General features: G+C 42.2%; 1 protein-coding gene across 10 annotated transcripts in view; it reads left to right on the top strand.

Annotated features, from left to right (window-relative positions):
* The window catches only part of PHLPP2 (PH domain and leucine rich repeat protein phosphatase 2), a 72,760-nt gene extending 48,463 nt beyond the window's left edge, over nucleotides 1–24,297 (top strand). For 8 of the 10 annotated variants that reach the window (XM_079908286.1, XM_079908284.1, XM_079908288.1 and 5 more), the window contains 10 exons: nucleotides 36–96; nucleotides 3,774–3,869; nucleotides 5,178–5,333; nucleotides 7,651–7,851; nucleotides 12,759–12,921; nucleotides 13,130–13,260; nucleotides 14,633–14,743; nucleotides 15,584–15,778; nucleotides 17,201–17,432; nucleotides 19,625–24,297. In XM_079908286.1, coding sequence (XP_079764412.1) covers nucleotides 36–96; nucleotides 3,774–3,869; nucleotides 5,178–5,333; nucleotides 7,651–7,851; nucleotides 12,759–12,921; nucleotides 13,130–13,260; nucleotides 14,633–14,743; nucleotides 15,584–15,778; nucleotides 17,201–17,432; nucleotides 19,625–20,779 — 2,501 coding nt within the window. In that variant the 3' untranslated portion in view covers nucleotides 20,780–24,297. The remainder of the gene's footprint in view (nucleotides 1–35; nucleotides 97–3,773; nucleotides 3,870–5,177; nucleotides 5,334–7,650; nucleotides 7,852–12,758; nucleotides 12,922–13,129; nucleotides 13,261–14,632; nucleotides 14,744–15,583; nucleotides 15,779–17,200; nucleotides 17,433–19,624) is intronic. The other 2 variants (XM_079908291.1, XM_079908290.1) reach the window with 1 other exon arrangement.
* The last annotated feature ends 422 nt before the right edge of the window (nucleotides 24,298–24,719 follow it).

Below are 24,719 nucleotides of genomic sequence, written 5' to 3'. Positions count from 1 at the left end.
AGAACGTCACTAACACCAATCTGTTTTCTGATTAGGGCTGACAGCAGTGAATGTCTATCCAGTACCCAGTCTGCTCACTTCTCTAGAACTCTCCCGGTGAGTGTGTCTCATGAGGGTGGCGCTTGCTTGATTCCTGTATTTAAGAGATGTCTGTGGGCACTTGAACAGTTTTGAGGTACAAGAAATGCTAATACATTGAAATATTTGGATAACCAGGAGAAGAGCAAAGGTTGAGTGAAGGAATAAGTTTAATGGCCATGCTATTTAGATAAAGGAAGGTCCTCTTGAAACAGGAAGGTGCCTCTGAATTACTCGTTGTTAAAGTTTGTGGATTTAGCATGAGTTGTAAACAAAGATCTCTTTCCTCTCCATGGCAGTGATTTTCTTTTTCCAATTGGAATCAGATAATTCTTGGTTTTTAGTGACTTAAAATGTTGTTCTCTTATTTTTTTGATACTCTTGTGACCCATGTTAATCTGATTTTCAGAGAGATATTAATTATATTCAGGATTTTATTTCTTCTGTTTGTGGTCAAGAACAAATGTAAATGAAGTTTGCTTTCTTTCCTTCATTCATTTTTAATACTGTGTTAGGCATTCAGGAGTCACTGGCTGAGTTTTACAGTCTAGTGGAGAGTTTGACCATCAAATAAGCAGTAAGAGGGCAGCATCGTAAGTGCTGTGAGTATAGAGTGCTAGAAGCAGGTACAAGGGGCAGTGGACAGAGTCCTATATGCTCAGGGTTTTCATAAAGATTAAAGGAGGGCTTCCCTGGTGGCGCAGTGGTTGAGAGTCCGCCTGCCGAAGCAGGGGACAGGGGTTCGTGCCCTGGTCTGGGAAGATCCCACATGCCGCGGAGTGGCTGGGCCCGTGAGCCATGGCCGCTGAGTCTGTGCGTCCGGAGCCTGTGCTCTGCAACGGGAGAGGCCACAACAGTGAGAGGCCCGCGTACTGCAAAAAAAAAAAAAAAAAAAAAAGATTAAAGGAGACAGTAAACGCAAAATATGTAGCATAGTGCCTGGCATAAAATAAGTCTCTCAAGAAATATTAGCTGTGATAGCCAGGTTTCTTTTTGTTGTTGTTAACTTTATCATCATTATTATTAAGCTGTTGTTCTAGATTCCCTTCCATCCATTTCTTTCTGTCATATCTTCCCATCAAAACCCCAACATGGATCAAGACTAAGATTGACCTTCCCCACTGAGCTTGATCATTACTGAAGAAGATCATGTATTTAGTTTCCAGCCTCATCTGGAGTCTCTTCTGCCGTCAGCTCCTTCGAGTGTCCTGACATCTGTTCCAAATTGCTTGGCTTCTCTCAGCCCCACTGCCCCTCATCTCCTTGGCTCCAGGGCTCAGTTTCCCACTTGACTGGGAAAATAGAGGTCATCATGGGTGATCTCTCTCAGCTTCCTACCCCCTTGTGTAAATTCATGTAGATTCATATCCGTCCTCTGCTTCTTTCCTCTGTTCAAGGCCAGTCCAGCCATCTGTGCCTTTGATCCCGTGCACTCCCACTGCTCTGGACCTTGCTCTGTTAGTCATCCTCCTCCTCCTCCTCCTCTCACGCGTGTTCGGTGCTTTTCTTTTTTTTTCTTTTTTTTTTTTTGCAGTACGTGGGCCTCTCACTGCCGTGGCCTCTCCCGTTGCGGAGCACAGGCTCCGGAAGCGCAGACTCAGCGGCCATGGCTTATGGGCCCAGCCGCTCCGCGGCATGTGGGATCTTCCCGGACCGGGGCACGAACCCATGTCCCCTGCATCGGCAGGCGGACTCTCAACCACTGAGCCACCAGGGAAGCCCTGGTGTTTTTCTTTTCCTTGGTCTCTACGCACACTCATAGCTCCTGTCTTAACAAACAAAAAATGTTCCCTTTATCTTGCAACCCCTCTAGTTATTGTCTGTTCCCTTATCCCTCTCATCCCTTTTTGTCCAAATTTCTCAATTTGCATTTCTTGGCTCAATTTCCTGTTCCCCTTTGTTCACCCCACCACAACTGGCTTTAGATCTCCTCTTGTGGAACTATTCTGTATTGATACTGTTCATCTTGTTTTCTTTTCTTCAAATGTGCTGTTTCCTTGGCTGGTTGAGACAGTGTGATTTTTTTTCATGCTGCTCTAACCATTTCTTCTGTCTCTTCCTTAACTCCTCTTTCTTAGCTAGCCCTTTAAAGGTCAGTTATCCCAGGGTCTCTCTTTGGCCCACTGCACTTCTCATTTGACATGATCTCATTTACTCCCAGGATTTCACTACACTTCAATGTCAGCATCACCCAGATCACTAGTCCAGACCTCCTTCCTTCAGCCTCAGACCTGTATATCCAATTTCATAACAGATGTTTCAACCTGTACTTCTCCAAGTACCTCAAATATATGCAAAATTAAATTTATTATCCACCCCTCCACCCGCACTTTAACTTGTTTTCTGTTTTGGCTTTTGGCATTATCATAAGACAATCAGATCCAGATGGACACCACTGAAATTCATGATTCCCAGCCTCATTTGGAGCTTATCAGTCCTTTCTCTGGATAGGATTTCCTCTCTGGTCATCTAGGCTAAAGCCTAAATATCAGTTTGATTCTTCCCTCTGCTCCACTCACATGTCTAATCCATCTCCAAGTCATTTTGATTTTTGTCTCCTACATGTTTCTGGCGCCCCTCCCCTCCCTTCCAGGTGTGTTACTACTCATTGAGGCCCTCATCATTCCCTGTCTGGAATTCTCGTTATAACAGCTTCCTGATTACGCTTCCTTTTACTAATATCACCACCTCAACCAGACCTCCGTGTATGCACAGAGTGAGCTCTTAAAAGTGCAAAACTGCTCACCAACCCTTCAGCGATCCCCCTACGTCTGCAGGATAAAGTCACAACCTCCTAGACATGATCAGATATTTCTAGCCTTGTTTCTTCCCACTCTGTGCTCTGTATTGGCTGTTCCAGCATCACCAAACTGCTTATTATTCTTTTCTTGCCTCTGTGCTCTAGCTCATGTTGTCACCTCTTGCTTGGAATGTCCACCACACCTCCGGTGTGTACAGCATTCTTCAAATTCTACCCCGGATGTCATATTTCTTAGGGAGCTTGCCTTGAAGTGCTTCCTTCACTAAGCAGTCAGAGCAGCATCTGCTTTTCTCTTACAGCACTTATTTCATTCTGCCTCATCGTGTTGATCCATCGATCAGTAGGTACTCTGAGGCTTGGGAAAGCTAAGTAACATCCGAAAATAAATTCCTGTGACTGAATATCTGCCCAGTGCGCTAGTAAATATTTGAATTCACATTCTAAATGATCCGGAACTTTTCCCCCACTAGTTATCTTTTGTCCTTACTTCCTCACTTTTATTCATTTCGTTCATTTTTTCCCAGAATTTGCTTCTCTTCTCCCCGCATCATTGCTTGAGGAAATCCTACTCATCTTTGAAGATTTGTTTAAAATGCCTCTTCTTCCTTTAAGGCTTTCCTCCCCATCCCATCCCCACCCACCCCACCACCTATGTGCTTTTCTATACCGAAGGCTTTTGTATCTTCATTGAGCCCACAGCACGCTTGATCCAGTGTCAGGTATGTATGTGTGCTTGTCTCTCTCCACGTTTCTATCAGCGACATTCATTGAGCACCTACTGTATTCCAGGCAGTGCATCAGGGATGCCTTGGGGATAGTGCTTCTGCCCTCAGAGAGCTCAGGGGACCATTAACGGTACATTACAGACTAGTGAAATGGAATGAGTTCCACTCATCATCTTAAATGATGCCTTTTAATTATTTATTTTCTGCAGAAACCTGCTTGAGTGTGTCCCTGACTGGGCCTGTGAAGCAAAGAAGATAGAAATATTAGATGTGAGCTATAATCTCCTGACAGAGATTCCTATGAGGTATGCATGTGTTAACGTATATATTATGTGTGTATTTAATTAATTTTCCTATATTTGGGTTGCCTTTCAAGGGTACTTAGATTCATTTGTTCAGTAAATATTGAGTATCTGCTAAGTGCAGGGCAGCGTGAGTGCCGTAAGGAATACAGTAACGCCTAAGGCATAGTCTTGGCCTGCAAGGAACTTAGTAAACAGATAGTTGGGGTGACTTGTGCAGAGATAACTGATAAAATGTAACAAGAGTTGCTGGCATAGGTCGGTGACATGATAGTGATAATAGAACATTTGTATTGGATGATTTATTATGAACTGGGCAATGTTCTAAGACCTTCACTTTCATTATCTTATTTAATCCTGTATCAACCTTATTTTATAAGTGCTGTTATCCTCCTCTTACAAATAACGAAACTAAGGCTTAGAGCGGATAGGTAATTTGTCCAACATGGCACTTAACTAGGAAGTGATAGGAGCTGGCATTTGAATGGAGTAGTCATTCTTACTCCAAAGCCTCACCCTTGGTCACTACACTATATAAATAAAATGTTTTAGAAATTCAGAACTTTGGATAATTAGAGAATGCTTCATGGAGAATGCCTGTTTGAATTGACCTTTATAAGATGGTAGGATTTCTGTATGTGGAGGGGAAAGATAAAGGTGTTGGGAGGTGTGGGGGGGTATATTAAAAAGTACCAAGATGTGAAATGTGAGGTTATTACTTAGTGGAGTCTTTAAAAGTAAATTAGAGGGTTTGTAGCATAGTAGGTATGAACACAGCTTTGGAGTCAGACTTTAATCCAAATCCTGACTATATCATTCACTACATTTGATGTGAGATCTTTGGCAAATCAAAGTCACTTAACCCTTCTGGACCTAATAGTTAAATGTCCTGGCACATTTTAAGAATTGAATAAGGAGTAGTGTTTGTTATAATAAATTTTGTTGTTAGCTTATTATAATCAATTATATTAATAATAATAAATTCACTGAATTTTTGGTGCTATCTGTCTAGACCTAAAATCTAAATTGATTTATTACACAAATTGCTTTCTTTGTTTAGATGTGTTCTGGGCTGTGTGCTTTCATTAATTCACCTTTTCCCAGAATGACCTGAATGACTTCCTGGTGGGTGGTGGGTAAACATATGGTTGTGGCTGCTTTCTTGGCCCAGGCACCTGTCAGTGATTATACTGTCTAGAAGAACACAATTCTATTAGTTTACTGATTTTAGTTAAATAGCCAAGGGAAGACTCAGGAAGAGAGATTTAAGTCTGTTTTTTGTTGTTGTTTCTTTGTGCTCTATCCCCCTAGAATCCTTAGTAGCTTGAGTCTTAGAAAACTAATGGTGGGACACAATCACGTGCAGAACCTTCCAGCACTGGTGGAGCACATCCCTCTCGAGGTGTTGGATATTCAGCATAACTTGCTCACCAGGCTGCCAGATACCCTCTTCTCTAAGGCCTTAAAGTAAGTACTGTAGATTTTATTTGGAAGAGCAGAATCATTGGCTAAGCAAATTGCCTGGACTTGTTATTGGAGTAACATTTGGAAGCATCTTTACAGAGTGTTTATCTCATAATCCAGCTATGGGTGAAGACTTACTTGCAATTTGTATGGAATAAAATATGACACTGTCTTTTTTTTATATAAATTTATTTATTTAGTTGTGGCTGTGTTGGGTCTTCATTGCTACATGCAGTCTTTCTCTAGTTGTGGCGAGCGGGGGCTACTCTTCGTTGCACTGCACGGGCTTCTTACTGCAGTGGCTTCTCTTGTTGTGGAGCACAGGCTCTAGGCGCGCAGGCTTCAGTAGTTGTGGCACACGGGCTCAGTAGTTGTGACTCACAGGCTCTAGAGCACAGGCTCAGTAGTTATGGCACACGGGTTTTGTTGCTCCATGGCATGTGGGATCTTCCCAGACCAGGGCTCGAACCCGTGTCCCCTGCATTGGCAGGGGGATTCTCAACCACTGCGCCACCAGGGAAGCCCCATGACACTGCCTTATGAGGCAGGAATCTTCAACTCAAAAGGTGAAATAACCATCAAGTACTTAGGAAGTTACAGTGTTGTAAACAGATTTAAAGAGCTTAGGAAGGTTCAGGCTTTCATCCCAGAAAGCCTCTTTGATCTTCAAATAGAGGTTTCAGCATTCTGTTACAGCTTCTTTGGGTACTTTTCAGCTTTTGTATTAGGAGAAACGGGCATACCACTGAAGTTAATTTAGTTTTTGCTTCTAGCTTTGCTAAGCTATCACTAAGTTATATTCTTTATTTGCAGGGCTTTTTTACTCCCTACTTTGAAAACTGTGCATTTAAAGTTATGTTGTTCCAAAAGTATTATTTATTTTCTCATTGTAAATTAACAGATAGTATGTCTTCCTATTTTAATACCTGTAATCAGGTTTATTTAACACGTATGTCACCATTAAATGAAAATTGGTTTTTAATTATAGTTTTCTGTAATATGGAGAAGGCAGTATTTTTCTTCAATTCTGACGTGGAGAAAGCAGAGAGAAACAGTGGTAATTTAACTAGGCGGCAGGAGGCACACAAAAAGCATTTAGCCCTCAAGTGTCTGGCTTGTTCTCTGTCAGTTAATACATCTCTTAATGTGTAATATGCTTGGTTGGAGTTTCCTAAAAATAAAATCTTTGGAAATTCTAAAAAAACATTTGAGGGAAATTTTCTTTTTGGAAAGTTGTAGTGCAGTAACATTTGTTAATTAATAAGTATTTGTTAGTAATGCATTACAGTGCATTTCATTCTGATGACAGTCTGAATAAAATTAGTTCAGCTCTAGAATCTTTAGTAAGGAAGTTACCTAGCAGTTGTAGCAAATTGTCAATAATATTTAATACTAACTCTGCACGGAGCACTTTTGGGATATATGAAGACACAAACAGACACACAGTTCCCTCAACAACTTAAAAGCTAATTCGCAATGTGGATCATACAGTTTGAAGAAGACTTAAGAACACAGAAGTTTAATAATATTAGCTGCCTTTTGCTGAGCATGTTCTGTATGTACCAAACACCATGCTAAGCAGATTTTTTAAATCATACCATGTTTTACTTCTTAGATTGGTGAAGATTAAAATGAATTATGATACTCAGTGTTGACAAAGGTGCGAGCAAATGCAATCGTATATCCTTCTAGTGGCATAGCCTTTCTGAAGTATACTTTGATATAGCCTTTCTGGGGCTCATTTTGGCAGTATATGTATAAAAATCTTAAAGATATATGTAGCCTTTGACCCCACATATTCTGCTTCTGGGAATATGGCCTAAAGAAATAATGGGGTGAGGACTCGAAGGTGCTCATTATAATGTCTATGATGGCAAACAATTGGAAACAGCCGATATGCCCATTATTAGGGGACTATAGGGGGATTGGCTAAATAGATATGATCCTATTAAAATCAGACAAACATTTTTCTAAAGGGTGTCCTCACAGTTCATATATTTGTGCACATGATACTCAACAGCATCGTTTCGGTGGTCATGCAGACAGTAAAACATGAAGCTGGGTTAGAATTAGACTACCACAGAATCCCGGGAACACAACTAAGCCTGCATTCTTCCCTCTCTGCTTGGCTTACATGAGTTGAGTAGAAGGAATTTTGTTTGGGTAGGATCAATCAGAGAAAACTACCTGGAGGAAATTACTTTTGTCATGAGTTTGGGAGCACGGAAAGGCAGTGTTACATACTGAGATGGCATGATGGTTTCCACACAAGAAGGTAACCAGTAGCCATAAAGGAAATGATTTGCATGTGTTCTGTCAGTCTCAGATACTTGAATGCATCTGCAAATAGTCTGGAGTCTCTGCCCTCTGCTTGCACTGGGGAGGAGAGTCTGAGTGCACTGCAGCTGCTCTACCTGACCAACAACCTCCTGACAGATCAGTGTGTGCCCGTCCTGGTGGGGCACCCGCACCTGCGAATCTTGCATCTTGCAAACAACCAGCTACAGACTTTTCCCGCAAGGTAAGCAAACGCGAACTTTGATCGTATCAGATACATAACATGATTCTGCATTTGTCAGACTACATCACAGCTATTTTACTGGATACTCTTGCTTTAGGTTGACCGACTTACTGGTGCTGTGATTCTACTACTTGAATGGGAAGATCTGTACCCTGTTGTTAAGTATCAGTAACCACAGACATTGTGGTTAAAATGTGTTTAATTCTTAGTTCTATTTACTTAATAGTGGACTAAGAATTTTCAACCCAGAAAGTACAGGCTTATGAAATAAATTAAATTCTGAAGATAATTCTTTCTTTTCTCCTTTCAGCACTGATATATAAAATACTGTTGAGTCCATTAATTTGTTCATTTTTATATATGTTGAATGCCTACTGTATGTCAAGTACTATGTAGGTGCTAGGGAAACAGTGGTGATTAAGTTACAGTCTCTGTCCTCAAGGAACTTGCAGTCAAATTAGGGAAATAGACAAGTATATAGGCAGTTGCAGTGCAGTGTAATAAATGCAGAATGTTAAAGATATGCACGGGTAGCTGCGCTAAAGAGATGAATAGTATTTAGCCAGGCTACATTTATAAGACATAAGAGGGATATTTAGTGTTGTCAAAGTTTTTTTTTTTTACATCTTTATTGGAGTATAATTGCTTTACAATGGTGTGTTAGTTTCTGCTTTATAACAAAGTGAATTAGCTATACATATACATATATCCCTTGTCAAAGTTTTAAACAGTGTCAGTGGAGAAATAAGTATCTTCCAAAATACATTTGATTAAAAAAAATTGTTTTTAGAAAATTTGACACCAGAGGCACTTCCCTGGTGGTCCAGTGGCCAAGACTCCATGCTCCCAATGCAGGACGCCTGGGTTCGATCCCTGGTCAGGGAACTAGATCCCACATGGCACAATTAAGAGTTCGCATGCCACTACTAAAAGATCCCACATGCCACAACTGCAGATCCCACTCGTGGCAACGAAGATTTTGCATGCCACAACTAAGACCCAGCACAGCCAAATAAATAAGTATTTTTTAAAAAAAATATTAGGGGTTTCCCTGGTGGCGCAGTGGTTGAGAGTCCACCTGCCGATTCAGGGGATGCGGGGTCATGCCCTGGTCTGGGAGGATCCCATGTGCTGCGGAGCAGCTGGGCCCGTGAGCCATGGCCGCTGAGCCTGCACATCAGGAGGCTGTGCTCCGCAACGGGAGAGGCCACAGCAGTGAGAGGCCCGCGTACCGCAAAATAACAAACAAACAAATTATTAAAAAAAAGAAAATTTGACACCAGAAAAATCCATTTATACCATAAAGGTAGTCATTAAAAATCATGTTTTCAAAAACTAAGAACATAGGGAAATGACATTTGATATAATTTGAATGAAATTTTATATATATATTTCATATAAAATTATATCATGTTTGATACAATTTGAATGAAAAGAAAACTGTATTTTTATTCTAATTTTGTTTCACAAATTTTCTTAGAAATGTGTTAAAGTTGAAAAACGTAGAAATTGTAATTTTTGTGATTATAAAATGAGATATTTGGAGATATTGATTGCTTCCTTGAAAGAATTTGAAGAATGGCTTTTATTAATTAATTTTTTTTCTTTTTTTTCCAGCTGCATTGGGTCTTCATTGCTGCGTGGGGGCTTTCTCTAGTTGTGGTGAGCGGGGGCTACTCTTTGTTGCAGTGTATGGGCTTCTCATTGTGGTGGCTTCTCTCTCTTTTTTTTTTTTTTTTTCTTCAGTACGCGGGCCTCTCACTGTTGTGGCCTCTCCCGTTGTGGAGCAGAGGCTCCGGACGCGCAGGCTCAGTGGCCATGGCTCACGCACCTAGCCGCTCCGCGGCATGTGGGATCTTCCTGGACCGGGGCACGAACCCATGTCCCCTGCATCGGCAGGCGGACTCTCAACCACTGCGCCACCAGGGAAGCCCTGTGGTGGCTTCTCTTTGTTGTGGAGCATGGGCTCTAGGCGTGCGGGCTTCAGTAGTTGTTTCTTACGGGCTCTAGAGCACAGGCTCTGTAGTTGTGGCACATGAGCTTAGTTGCTCCGGGGCATGTGGGATCTTCTTGGACGAGGGCTTGAACCTGTGTCCCCTGCATTGGCAGGCGGATTCTTAACCATTGGGCCACCAGGGAAGTCCCTGAACAATGGCTTTTAAAGTGAATACAGAATCTTAATTTCAGGATGTGATAGATCTCTTGAAATCCTATCAGATTCATTCAGTTGGCCTCAAATATGTTCATATAAAGTGCAAATGACGCACCACTGACAAGTTACATTAGTTTATGAAGCTGTTGGGAGATACCAGATGTAATACTCTGAAACTAATGAATTCCATCTAATTTGACGACACTCTTACTGTTGGAGTGGTCAAAAGCAGGCTGATAGAAAACTTAAAACACACCTAAGAGTATGAAACTAAGAAGTTAGAAGTAAGGACAAGGATCAACAGGAGATTACACAAAATTAGAATAATCTGAATACAGATGATAAAACTAAATGGGTGACTTCCCTGGTGGCGCAGTGGTTAAGAATCCGCCTGCCAGTGCAGGTGACACTGGTTCGAGCCCTGGTCCAGGAAGATCCCACATGCCGCAGAGCAACTGAGCCCATGCGCCACAACTGCTGAGCCCATGAGCCACAACTACTGAAGTCTGCGCACCTAGAGCCCGTGCTCCGCAGCAAGAGAAGCCACTACAATGAGAAGCCTGCGCACCACAACGAAGAGTAGCCCCCGCTTGCCACGACTAGAGAAAGCCCGCGCGCAGCAACGAAAGACCCAACAGAGCCTAAATGAATGAATAAATGAATGAATGGAATTTAGAGCATTATTTTAAAGAAAATGTATGTTCCGTACTGAATAATAAATCTCCTGTCAAGTTATCTCCTGAACAGTGTTATAATTGCACAGGCACAATCCCAAGTCTTTTGTTTCCTTTGGACTATTTTCAGAATCTAGCACAGTTCTGGGTGCTTAGTAAGACACTGAATGAGATACAGATGCTGCGTTTCTATCTATAAGTCAGAAGGATCCAAGTACGGAATTGTGTAAGAGAAAAGCGTGAAATTTGGACATGGGAATATTTTTAAAATATATTATTAAGTAAAAAAAAAAAGCAAGTTATTAAACAATACATATGATAAGCATCATGTTTTAATTCGAAACATAGAGTTTCATGCATTAAAAAGGCCAAGACTACTCTCCACCAAATTGTCGTCGGAGATTAAATCTGGTTGTGGGATTAAAAGGTTTTTTTTTTATGTTCATCTTTATTTTTCAATTTTTTTCAGTGAGTATTACTATTGTAATAAGAAAGAAAACAATTTTACTGAGCTTAACTATTACAAAGTATTTATCAATTTTCTAGCAATGAAAATTATCAATATTTATGATATGTGAAAAGGGCAGGATATAAATTTCATGTAAAATCTATATATGAAAAATTCAGCAGGAAATTCAGCAAAATGAAAATAGTAATTTTTTCAAATTGGTATTATCATTGATTTATTTTCTTTATTTGCTAAACTTTCTATGTTACAACAGTTTATTATTTTTACAGTGTTTAAAATTGGTAGATAAAGAGAAATCAGAGCAATTTGTAATAATCTGATAAAGGTGTTAGGCCATCTTAAGATGTTTTGCTTACTGTGTGGAAAACTTTGCTTACTGGAGGGACAGTGTGAATCGCCTGCATCACAGTCCCTAGCACAGCGCTGTGTGCATTCTAGGCACTTGATAAATGTTTACTGAAGGTGGATTATGTTATGAATAACTGTAGAAATTTATTATTTTTTTTAAATTTATTTTATTTATTTAGTTTTGGCCGTGTTGGGTCTTTGTTGCTGCACAAGGGTTTTCCCTAGCTGCGGCGAGTGGGTGGCTACTCTTCGTTTCGCTGTGCATGCTTCTCATTGCGGTGGCTTCTCTTGTTGCGGAGCACGGGTTCTAGGCGTGTGGGCTTCAGTGGTTGTGGTACGCAGGCTCAGTAGTTGTGGCGCACAGGCTTAGTTGCTCTGCGGCATGTGGGATCTTCCCGGACCAGGGCTTGAACCCGTGTCCCCTGCACTAGCAGGAGGACTCTGTACCACTTTGCCACCAGGGAAGTCCCTAGAAATTTAAAACTAAAAGGAGGGAATTCTCTGGTGGTCCAGTGCTAAAGAATCTGCCTTCCAATGCAGGGGACGCGGGTTCAATCCCTGGTCGGGGAACTAGGATCCCACATGCCTCGGGGCAACTAAGCCCTCGAACCTCAGTTAGAGAGCCCGCGTGCCACAAACTACAGAGCCCATGCTCTCTGGAGCCTGCGCACCACAACTAGAGAGACGCCCACGCGCCACAACAAAGAGCCTGTGCATGACATCAAAGAGCCTGCGCAACACAACAAAGATCCCACGTGCCGCAACTAAGACCCAAAGCAGCCAAGAATTAAATAAATTAATTAAATTTAAAAAAATAAATTAAAAATAAAACTAAAAACAATCTTAGTGATGATTTAGTACAACTTCTTTACGTTATAGCCAAGGCTGTTGATGTCCGCTGACACTAATCTACCCAGTATTTTGCAACTAGTTAGTGGCAAAGCAAGTACTGTAACTGGTCGACCAACCCTAGGCTGATGCCAATTCAGCCACTTCCTAGAAGTCAGATAATAGGAAGATGTTCATGCCCTAAAGATCCAGCAGCTGCAGTAGAAGCGCAAGGAGGGTTCAGCCCTTGAAATGCACTGAGAGGGAGGGAGATGCGGCTGAGGCTCGGCGAGAGTGTTTGTCCACCCTCGTGGCTGTTTCATTCTGGCTGGTCATTGGGCAGCAGGTCGGTCACCTCTGTACTCTGGCAGCTGTGGAACTTGTTTGGCAGCTGCTCATTTGGGTGCAGTATGGTATTTTGGTGTTTCCTTTACAGCAAACTAAATAAATTGGAGCAATTGGAGGAACTGAACCTAAGTGGCAACAAGCTTAAAACCATCCCCACGACCATCGCAAACTGCAAAAGGCTGCACACTCTGGTGGCGCACTCCAACCACATTAGCATTTTCCCGGAAATACTGCAGTTGCCTCAGATACAGGTACTTCTGTGTGCTGGAATGGTGTCTGGGGGTGATGGGAGGCGTGTGACTGAGACAGTTCTCTTCTAAGGAAGAGGAAAGTGGCGGTTTGGGATCACAGTATATTTAATTGACTTCTGGGAAGAAATTAAATTCCCTTTGAGGATATAGTAGGACATTGACCCTTAGGGAGTTAAGAATTAACTTAATCTCTGTGTTTTCCTCTCAGTTTGTAGACCTAAGTTGCAACGACTTGACCGAAATCCTGATTCCAGAGTCTCTGCCTGCTACTTTACAAGACCTGGACCTAACTGGAAATACAAATCTGGTTCTGGAACACAAGACGCTAGACACATTTAGGTAGGAAGACTTATGAAGTTGAATCCACATGTGCTGTAACTCCCACCAGCCTTGTGTGGTTCTTCTTAAGGACTGTGGAGACCTCAGTTCATTAAAGGAGTAGAATGAATTAGATCATAAAGCCCCTCAGTTCTCTTCTTTGAGTCAGTTTTCGATGGGTGTTCTGTCCAGCAGTCAGCCCATAGATATTCGAACTCAACATCGTGGGTACTGCTCAGCCGTACCCCAGTATCTTTACAGGGCAGGTGTGGGGCTGCACCCCACAGGCCTGCAAGCCCTGTACTTGCCCAACCTCGAGACCAAAGAAAGAGCCCAGAGTCAGCAACAGAGACATCATGTTTTAACGGGTAGGAGGATCTTACATGTCTGAAGCAAGGTCCCGGAGCAACACCCCACCGTGTGCAGCATCTGGTGGGCAGGACATGGTAGTGTCTTTACTACTGGGGGAGAGGGAGGTTACCAGTTATAGAGGGAGGTTGGCTCATCAGTTACCTGGGAAAGGAGCAGAGGCACGCCCCCTTGCCAGCCCTTTGATAAACTCTCATAGTAGAGAGAGTTCTGCTCTAAAGATGAGAACAGTCACTAGCTGGGGCCGAGTGACGTGGGGGTGGGGAGGTAGGTATGCAGGCATTTACCGATCAGGCTCTGTGATTCAGAGGGAAGGTCAGTCAGGCGAGTAGGGTGTGGGTGAGGCAGGCACTGGTTGGGCAGGGTCATACAGAGAGCAAGAGAACAGCCATCCTGAGTGGGTGTGATTATACAGCAGGCATAGGTAATTTAGGTGGCACAGATCGCATTACATTACATCTAAGACAATGCAAGCTTATTCGTTGTACCAAGACTTCACTGTATCAAAATACTTAAAATAAGTAGACAGTTGAAACTTAGAAATCTTTGTTGTGCTTAGTTTTTCATTGAAATGAAAGGCATCGATTATAACAAAATTGGCCCCTATTTCTTCCTCCTACCCCTTTCCTTTCTCTCTCTTCTTCTTTTTTTTTTTTTTTTTGCGATACACGGGCCTCTCACTGCTGTGGCCTCTCCCGTTGCGGAGCACAGGCTCCAGACACGCAGGCTCAGCGGCCATGGCTCACGGGCCCAGCCGCTCCGCGGCATGTGGGATCTTCCCAGACCGGGGCACGAACCCGTGTCCCCTGTATCGGCAGGCGGACTCTCAACCACTGCGCCACCAGGGAAGCCCTCTCTCTCTTCTTGGCTAGTGGGTCAGCATACTACTTTCTTTGGTCTCTCTGGAAATTAGTCTTGGTCTGTCAACAGATTATTTTATAAAAACGTAAATTATTGTTGGGATAGCTTCTGTAAAGTACAGAAGCATATACGGTTTAAACTTCCCTTCCTCCACTTCCCACAGCCATATCACCACCCTGAAAATTGATCAGAAACCTTTGCCAACCACTGATTCTACAGTTACATCAACCTTCTGGAGCCATGGACTGGCTGAGATGGCAGGGCAGAGAAACAAGTGAGTATCATGGCCATGGAGACTGAGAAAGTTCCCCTGACATCTGGGAAAGGATCTGGTGCTGAAAGCTAGGCCATGTTGTTCTCCTGTTGGACGTAAACAAATCACAGAATGCCAACATCAGATAAGATTCCTCTGAGACCATGATCCAGTAAGACAAAACAAAATGAATGTGCAGTCCACAAAACACCCACACCCCATCTCATGACTAAGATGGGTGACTGCTACTTTCTTTATCAATCACAGCTTTGTCCCCATGCTAATCTTCTTTCCCTGTAGATAAGATTTATTGAGGTACGCAACCATAGAATAGCCCTGCTTTCTGACAGCACCCAATCTAGTATGATCCCCCACTTTGTTAGATCTTCCCCAAAATGACCCAGGCAGACACAAATCCTGTACTAGAGTTTTTCCAATACCCTCTTATATACCCCAGAGTCCCATGGTGTGCTTTCTCTTGTTGCAAGGCATAATAAACTCAACTTCTGCAACCACAGGTATGTTGTGCACCCGGGGGAGTGTTTGGCTGAAGGGTGTTGATACTAGTCCTTAATCACTACGAAGAGAAAACATCTAATTTTCCCAGCCTTCCACAGCATTGCAGAGCTAATATGTACTGCTCCTGAATGTGGCTGAATTCCCCCTTTTCTTATGGCATCAACTCTTTAAGATGCTGCTTACTTATCTTCTGTAACACTTTTTTTCATGTGTAGATTAGGATTTACTACTATTCTTCTCCACCCTCAATCAATACTTACTTTTTTAAAGAAGCCTCCCTGGAGAAGAATGCTTTACCACTAACTTTCTTCGTTGTTTGTCTTTCTCCTGTTTCTGTGATAGGCTATGTATATCTGCTCTAGCTGTGGATAACTTTGCAGAGGGCGTGGGAGCTGTGTATGGCATGTTTGATGGGGACCGAAATGAGGAGCTCCCTCGCCTACTCCAGTGTACCATGGCAGATGTGCTTTTGGAAGAGGTACAGCAGTCAACAAATGACACAGTTTTCATGGCTCACACCTTCTTGGTATCTCACAGGTAAGCAGGTGGGTTGAATAATTCCTAACTCGGCCCTGCTTTTGGAAAATAAATCTCACTAAGCCAGAAGGTCAGGGTCTCAGTTATAAGTACAGGGGCAAGGTGAGATCTTGCTCTTTGTTCTGTGACCATTCTCTCCATCAGCATGGAATGTGGGGACTTTGGCTCTTTGAAGAGGCATCTGTTTTCTCTGTTGAAACCGAAGGCTGCTGAGAAGCTGGAAAGCCCAGAAATCATGCGCAAAAGGTTGCGTGTGTGTATACGCATTTCGGGGAAGGAAGGTGGTAATCCTTTATAAGAGAACTACAAAAGGTTAAGCACTCATCAGATTCTTGTGTTTAAAATACTTATTATTGGGGATTTACCAAGTAATCTCCTCACTGAAATCTAAGCCACTTAAGGGCAAAAACCCTATAAACCAAACTGTTGAAAATCTCTTAGTGGCTAATAGAGCATCTTGCACATCAGGTGGGCTGCATAAAGGGTACATACAACTGAGAGGGTGTACCTTCGTATAATCAAGGTTGAAACGGAACAACCTGGAGCCCGAGGTGGTTTTATCTGTCATTATAACACAAAGATGTTGAGAAAGGATTCTGTTTTTCAGTAATAGAATTGAGCCTAGGGACTTGGCAAAATAAAGGGTGTGGGAAAGGAAACTCAGTTTATGAAGCACTTCCCAAGAGCTGGGCACTGTACCAAGCATTTTTCATACTGTATCTTTAATTTTCAAAACAAGCCGTGGAGGTGCGTATTTTAATCAGAAAAATTTCTCGGAGCATCAACTTGCTGAGGATCTATAGCCCGTAAATGGCAGAGCTGGAATTTGAAACCAGATCTTTCTGATAGCATCTGCTCTGTACTTAGCATTGTGTACCAAGCGCTGAGGGGGATGGATGCCATGTGTATGGGAGAAATACAAGGAAAATTATGGGCCTTCCTTCAGGGAACTTACAGCCTAAGTAAGTGGTTCACAAAGTGTTATTCTAGGACGAGCAGTCTCAGCATCACAGAAACTTATTGGAATGTAGATTATTGGGCCAGCCCCTTACCCACTGAATCAGAAACTCTGGGGGTGGGCCCAGTGTTGTCTTTAACAAGCCCTTCAGGTGTTTCTGATTTGCTACCGTTGGAAGCCGCCGAGTTAGGTCATTGTAGTCTATGATCAGACAAGCAGAAGCAACAGAGAAAGCCACACCTTGTCTCCTCTACCCGGACCCTTTTGGTAAAATTTCTCAGCTAAGAGTAGAAGGCAAGGCTGTCTTCACCATCATCACCCACATCAAGAGGCTGCCCTCCGACGGAGGAGGGTGAAGCGGCTTCAGTCACACGGCAAAAAACGAGGGAGTCATGGACAGGAAGGACCGCTGCTTTCTTCTAAAACTAGCTGCCATGTTTTCATTTTCTTTTCTTTCTCAACAGGAAATTAGGAATGGCTGGCCAGAAGCTGGGCTCTTCTGCTCTCCTTTGTTATATCCGCCCTGACACTGCCGATCCAACAAGTAGCTTTAGCTTGACCGTGGCCAACGTTGGCACGTGCCAAGCAGTCCTGTGCCGAAGTGGGAAGCCACTGCCCCTGTCTAAAGTCTTCAGCCTGGAACAGGACCCAGAGGAGGCTCAGAGGGTGAAGGACCAAAAAGCCATCATAACAGAGGTGAATCTTGCTCTCCACCGGTCACCTCCGCTCCCCGAATCTAATGAATGCTGTTCTGCATAGAACAGTGAATGTCCATTTTCTTCCTATCAAGCCCTGTAAATTGTATCCAATCCTGAAAATAGTAATAAAAGAAAATCTAATGAGCAGCTAATGACTAGCAGAAAGAAAAAGCAAATTAATTAGAAATGAAAAATCCTAATTTGTGGTCCTTGAGACATATATAGCATGTAAAATAAATGTAAATGTCCTCCTTGGTTAATTTTCATCTGGTTTGTTATTCCAAACAGAAGAAAAAAGTTTTATAGTTTGACATCCCTGTTCTGAAATGAAAAGTTTCACAGTATTTTTCCTTTTTATATTGTATATGGCTTAGTATACTCTGGTATTGTTTTTTTAATAAAGAAGCATCAGTATCTCTAACTTTTCAGAAGTTAGCATAACGTTTTTTGCTTTCAAAAAGACTTTAGCAATTACATGTGGACATTGTTTACTGCAAAGCAGAATTTTGTTCAGATCTTTTGCCCATTTTTAATTGGATTGTTTGTTTCTTTATTGTTGAGTTCTTTGTGTATTTTGGATACAAGTCCTTATCCGAAATGTTTTGCAAATATTTTCTCCCGGTCTGTGGCTTGTCTTTCATTCTTTTAACTGTCTTTTGCAGAGCAGAAGTTTCTAGTTTAATGAAGTCCCGCTTACCAATTTTCTTCTTTCATGGGTCATGCTTTTGGTGTTGTATCTAAAAACGCATTGCCAAACCCAAAGTCACTTAGATTTTCTTCTAGGTTATCTTCTAGAAGTTTACATTTAGGTCTGTGTTTTATTTTGGGTTAATGTTTGTGAAAGGTGTAAGCTGCTCCATGTCTAGGTATTTTTTCTTTTTTGGCATGTGAGTGTCCTGTTGACCCAGCACCATGTTTGGCATGTGAATGTCCAGTTGACCCAGCACCGTGTTTTGAAATAGACTGTCCTTTCTTCACTGAATTCCCTTGGCTCCTTTGTCAAAGATCAGTCGACTATATGTGTGGGTCCACTTCTAGGCTGTCTGTTCTGTCAGAATTCTGTAATAAGGACTATAAAAGATTCCATCCAAGGAAGCACAAAACCAAAAAAAGTATCATTATAATGTGGTTGATGCTGTGGAGATTCGGGAAATTTGGTCTTAGGAGAGTCTTTCAGTCAAAACAAATGAAAGATAAAAGATAACTTTTTGCTTGATTAGTCTATTACAGAATTTAGATAATGTTCAGATTTTTCTTAGGGAGTCCTGGACAAGTAGGAAACATTTTTATAACTACGGACATTTATTGTTTTCTTGTTATTTGCTAAGCATTGTACTTTCACTGTTTTGTTTAAGCTTCACAATAACCCCCATGATAGAGTGCTTTTATTTTCATTTTACAGGTAAGGAAAATAAGATTATAAATTTCGAGAGTTTGTGACAAATTCTGATAAATGAGACAGGATTTTCACCCAAAGAATGACTGCAACTATGAAATTAGCATATTGAGGGCTTTAGCAGTTTTGTTTGGTTTTATCTTGAGAAGACATCAATATGAAGCATCTGGCAGATAAACATTCCCAGCCTGCAACCAGGGTTATTCCTTTTCCTCTGAGTTTAGAATTACATCGTTCTTGGTACAACCATTACAGAGTAGGTAAATCATGCCACAGATTTCAGACTTTAGGCATTATTCGGTGCTTTAGCTATAAAAATTCTCTTAGCCATTCAGTATCTTCAGTCCCAACTCTGCCTTTAAATGAGAAGTCATATTTAGTGACCCATCTGAGTTTTGGCCCCTCCAAGAATACTAGTGATGGGGAATTGATAGTTTTGCTTATTGTTTTTCTAACAGATGTTTCTCTATTTAAGAACATGCTGAGGCCTATACTTCATGTTAGAGCAAATATCTTTTGAGACGGAGGTGCCTTTTAGCCACTTAATTTTAATTGGTTTTAACTCAGTCCTCTGAACTATTTGCAGAATAATACCCATTTGATATTTTGTCCTTTTAGAATTCTATACATTTATTTTTCGTAAGTCCACTTAAAATTACACAGATCCTAGGAAAAACCACATAACATGTCAATTCTGTTTTATTGTAGAGCCCTAAGCATTGTGATCTAGAGAGATATAAAATTCGGTGTCATTGTTGCTTGTTGCTCAGAGTTTGCATTCTGCTTGTCTCTAGGACAACAAAGTGAATGGGGTAACCTGCTGTACCCGGCTGCTGGGCTGTACATACCTCTACCCTTGGATCCTCCCCAAGCCCCACATATCTTCCACTCCACTTACCATTCAGGATGAGTTGCTGATTCTGGGAAACAAAGCATTGTGGGAACACTTGTCATACACAGAAGCAGTCAACGCAGTATGCCATGTACAAGACCCATTAGCGGCGGCCAAGAAGCTGTGCACATTAGCACAGAGCTATGGTTGTCAGGACAATGTGGGTGCGATGGTGGTTTATTTGAACGTTGGCGAGGAAGGCTGCACTTGTGAAATGAATGGGCTCACCCTCCCAGGTCCTGTGGGATTTGCTTCAACCGCCACCATCAAGGACCCGCCCAAGCCAACCACTCCTTCCTCCAGTAGTGGTATTGCCTCTGAGTTCAGCAGCGAGATGTCCACTTCAGAGGTGAGCAGTGAGGTGGGATCCACTGCCTCTGACGAGCATAACACTGTTGGCCTGGATGCTGCCTTGCTTTCAAGGCCAGAGAGGCGCTGCAGCCTCCACCCAACGCCCACATCAGGGGTGTTTCAGCGCCAGCCGTCCTGTGCGACTTTCTCCAGTAACCAGTCCGACAATGGCCTGGACAGTGATGACGACCAGCCCGTTGAAGGGGTCATGACAAATGGCAGCAAGGTGGAAGTAGAAGTAGATATCCACTGCTGTAGGGGCAGGCAGCTTGAGAACTCTCCCACTCTTAGAGAGAATTTTCCTATCCCGTGCCTCGAGGAACGTGCTAGAGGGTTAGTTTTTGGGATCCGAAGACAGAACAGTGTGAATAGTGGCATCCTTCTGCCAGTGAGCAAAGACAAGACGGAGTTACAGAAGTCTCCCTCCACTTCCTGTCTCTACGGAAAGAAGCTCTCCAATGGCTCGATTGTGCCCCTGGAAGATAGTCTGAACCTCATTGAAGTGGCCACAGAAGCACCCAGGAAGAAAACTGGCTATTTTGCTGCCCCCGCTCAGCTGGAGCCGGAGGACCAGTTCGTTGTACCTCGTGACCTCGAAGAAGAAGTGAAGGAACAAATGAAACACCACCAGGAAAGCAGGCCTGAGCCTGATTCCAGCGAAGAGGGTCGGACCGAGCTCGCAGAGGAGTTTGACACGGCGCTGTAGTACTCCCCTGGGGGCCATGGCGCTGGGAAGGCTGTGAGGTGTGGGGTAGGGCACCCTACCAGGGGCACTCTGCCTCTGCATTTCTAAACCACAGATGAGAGGGGGGTAGAACTCGGAGCCAGACATGGTGAGAGCTGTCAGGGTCTTGCTCTGGATAAGCTAGTAAACACCATCAGTGTTCAGTTTCACATTTAACCTGCATTGGGATCCCCAGGGCTACTGGGGAGCAGGCAGGCATTGCCCTGTACCAGTCCTACCACCTGCCATTAACCCTTTCTCTCCTAGGATGATTTTGAGAATTTGCCTGCCTGGGTAGGAAAGGGACTATTTCTGTGGAGGAAATAACTGAAGATTGATTCCCTTTACTGATTGCTGCTGTTGGATCTCTGTGACAGAGAAATCACCTTATATCTCAACCTGACGGGATGCAACGTGACTAGTCACATGGCTTTTCCTTCTTCTCTACGAGAATACAGCCTATCAAAATGATGTTTATTGGAAATGTAGAACCAATCAAACAGATCATTTATGTATGTGATGTAGTGAGAGCACTTTTCATTGACTGTGAACTTTTTATTTTTGAATCTGCACTCGAGCCAGTCTTCTTAGAGGCAGCCCAGCGCCTTTCTCCACAGGCAGGATGATCGTCGGGTGTTGGCGCCGGCTGTGAGGGTTCTAGGAGGTTCTAGGAGGGGCCCTGGGAAATTGATTTAACTGTTGGATGTCAGGCTGTGAACGTTCCTGAGATACAGGGGAGTAGGACCTTCTTTTGGGGATGAAGATAGGGAAGGAGTGAGGACTAAGACTACTTCCCCCCAAATCACAAAAAGAATAACTCCTTGACAAATGTGACACCTGCTAGGAACCTCCCAGCAGGTCACAAGAGAGGCATTTGGGGATTGGCCTCTTTCCATAACATGTGATGGAGGTGGCAGTCAGCCTCCTAGCACGTAGGGCCAAGGCTGCTGCTGCTTACATGCAAGTAACCTTGAGTTATAGTTGACTCTGAACAGACTGAGGCCGAACGAGCACAGATGGATGGATGGAGCTTCCGGGTTAGGCAGGTTCCTTCTCTTACTCTAGAGCAGAGAGATGGTTTTCTAAAACATCAGGAGTGAGTTGAGGGTTCACCTCTTAATGTTTAACAGAGTCTTCTTCTGAAAATGCTTATCCATCTCACATGGTTTCACAGTATTGGGCTCAATTTCTGAAAGACTTAATTGAGAAAATCCTAAGCTTACAGAAAACCTGGTTTACTGATTTTTTTTGCACATTCCATGTAACCCTTGCAAAATGCAGTTCCTTCCATAATTCTGTTCTGTTGCCTTTTCTTTTAGAAGATTTACTTAGGAAAATTAATTCCTCTTTATTCCTGCGAAGTTTTGACATTGCTTAATGTTACCCAGTGGGGAATGTGCTTTGAATTTTTAAATACTTTCACAATTAAAAAGAAAATAGAGTGGAACCATTTTTAATTTGTTTCATGAGAAACAAAATGTTAAAGATAAGGTTAATCTAGACATATATTTGTCTTTTTTTTTTTTTTTTTGGGCGGAGGGAAGTTTTGTTAAAGCAGTGGTAGAAAACCAGATGACCACTCCACAAATGGTTATGTATCCTCATCTTCTCAGAGGCCCCGTACCCATGTGCGTGTGTCAGTGGGGTACACTCTTGGGGGGGTTCCATACCAATGGCTGTCTAGTGTTCAACCCATCAAGGATCTGAATGAGTCCCCAAATTACCAGGAACACAGCTTTTCTGTGTCAAACTACTGGTTAGCTACTGCAAAATTTTAGAACTCAGGTCTTGATTTGAAGTGGGGAACATAGTGGTTCATGCAAAGTTCAGGTGCTGTAAGAAAGATGGGAACAGTAGTATGTTGCCGCCTTATTTTTTAATAGAAAAATTAGGGGGGGGGGAATGAAAATGACGGAAAAAACCCAAGATGACAGTGTTGGAAATTATTTTGGGAATATACCACTTCAATAGTATAGTCTTTTAAAAATTATCCTTTATCTGTGAACCTTTTCTTGTCTTAGCTTCCCACCCTACTAATTGGAACCACCACAAAACCCAGTTATGAAATGACTTTACTAAAAGTAAATGTATTTACTTTTTAGTCAGAAGGACCCTAAAGTTCCAGATGTTCTTTTATGTGGTAGATTTATGTTCAGGAAATGTTAGGTTGTATGAAAACCTTTAATATAGGCTACACCAAAACTGACTACTCTTTTTTGTAACTTCCTTTGATTCATTTCCCTCTATAATTGCTCTTTGTTAAAACAGGGGATGAAAAGGCCATAGCCCATCACCAAAAATACACAGAACTCTTTTGACCTATGAAGTCATTTACAGTTATTGTGTGATCTGATTAGGTTGTCAGGTGGTGAAAGCCAGTAATCTGTCTCCAGGTGAATGTAATCTACTTCCCAGGACTTCACCCAGAGATGTGTTCCCCAGGTGGGCAGAGGCCCGTTGATCTCTAGCCCAGAGGTCCCAGCCTCTGCATGATTCTCAGGTCCTTGTGAGTACCTCCCATTTAATAGAGACGTTTAAGAGAATTTCTGAAAGAACATCACTCCTGCTTAATGGGAGCAGTCCAGGAGTCCCATGGAAGAAAGAAAAATACACAAGTCTTGGCAGCCATGGTATTTTTATTTTTATCCAAATGGATTGAAAATACATTTGAAAATCTGAATGCTAGTATGTCATACATCTACCGTGCTACCATGGAGTCATTGAATTACCACTCCTCATTCCAAGAGAGGGCTTTAGTATACTACTGTAGAGTGTATGTGTGCAATAAGTTGATGAATTCATTTTCCTGGTGTATAGAAGAGCCAACACAAGCAGCTTGGTGATCATTGGGTGCTATTTTCTAGGAGATGGAGCCAGTGAGGTTTGGCTGATCTACCGAATATCAAATGATGCCCTTCTTTCCATGTAGGCTTTCAGCAAAAGCAGGTACTTGGAAGCCACAGGCTCGCCTTCTCTACTCAATAATTACTAATGAAGAGACCTCCATAAGGGAGCACTTGGCTGTTACTGATAAATGTACCAACTATTAAATAGTCTCCAAGCCATTCAGTGATGTCCTCAGCATCACTATAGAACTGTCTTGTGTCACTTTTTACTTCCCCCTGGGTGAGGACTTTCAGACTCCCCCAATGGCAAGTTAATCTTTCTCTCCAGTTAGTGACTTTTGCCCCATAGTTGGGTAAGCACTTCCTGGGTTGAGAAAAGCAGCTACAGTAAATCCTGCTCTGTTTCCCTCATTTGATGATCATTCAATCACACATAAGCTCCTTCGAAATTTCACGCACATCTCTCAGAAGCTGTAGGGTTTTCTCTCACTGTTGCCAGTGGATGTCATCCAGACAGTGAGTTCATATCTTATGGTTTTGTGCAATCATTGTCATATTGTAGTCCTAAGACTCATTATAGTGTATTTTTGATATTTTTGAAATGTGTTAAATTTTTTAATTCAATAATATGAGCCAGAGCATGTTGCAGCAAATCTATTGTTTGTAAAAAAAAATAATAATAAATAACAATAATAATAAATAAAATAAAATGGAATCTTTTTCATGGCTTTGTTTTAAAATGGAGTACCTGTTATTTTATAAGTACTTTTTAGCATGAAACTGTAATTTTCTCTAACTTGTATGTGAAATTAGGTTCTTAACCAAAAGCACCTTTAGGATTTTTCTGCTTTTTCTTGTTGTAGGGGAAGATAACAAATGAAACCACATTCCATAACACTCTATGAGGCTATGAGTTAAGGCAAGAATAAATATTTTTGATCACCATTGAAGCTGAAATAGCAATAAAGATTTTTTACATTAAGAAATATTATATTCTAACTTGGTTTATATGTTTAAAGAAATCCCAAAGACAGGAAGCATGGTCCTTATTTCCATGCAGGTTATTAGCTGACTAG

This window comes from Stenella coeruleoalba (genome assembly GCF_951394435.1).
Source record: "Stenella coeruleoalba genome assembly, chromosome: 20".
In the NCBI taxonomy this organism is placed as follows: domain Eukaryota; kingdom Metazoa; phylum Chordata; class Mammalia; order Artiodactyla; family Delphinidae; genus Stenella; species Stenella coeruleoalba.
Note: the sequence above shows the minus strand (reverse complement) of the source record. Positions and strands in the feature narration are given on the sequence as shown.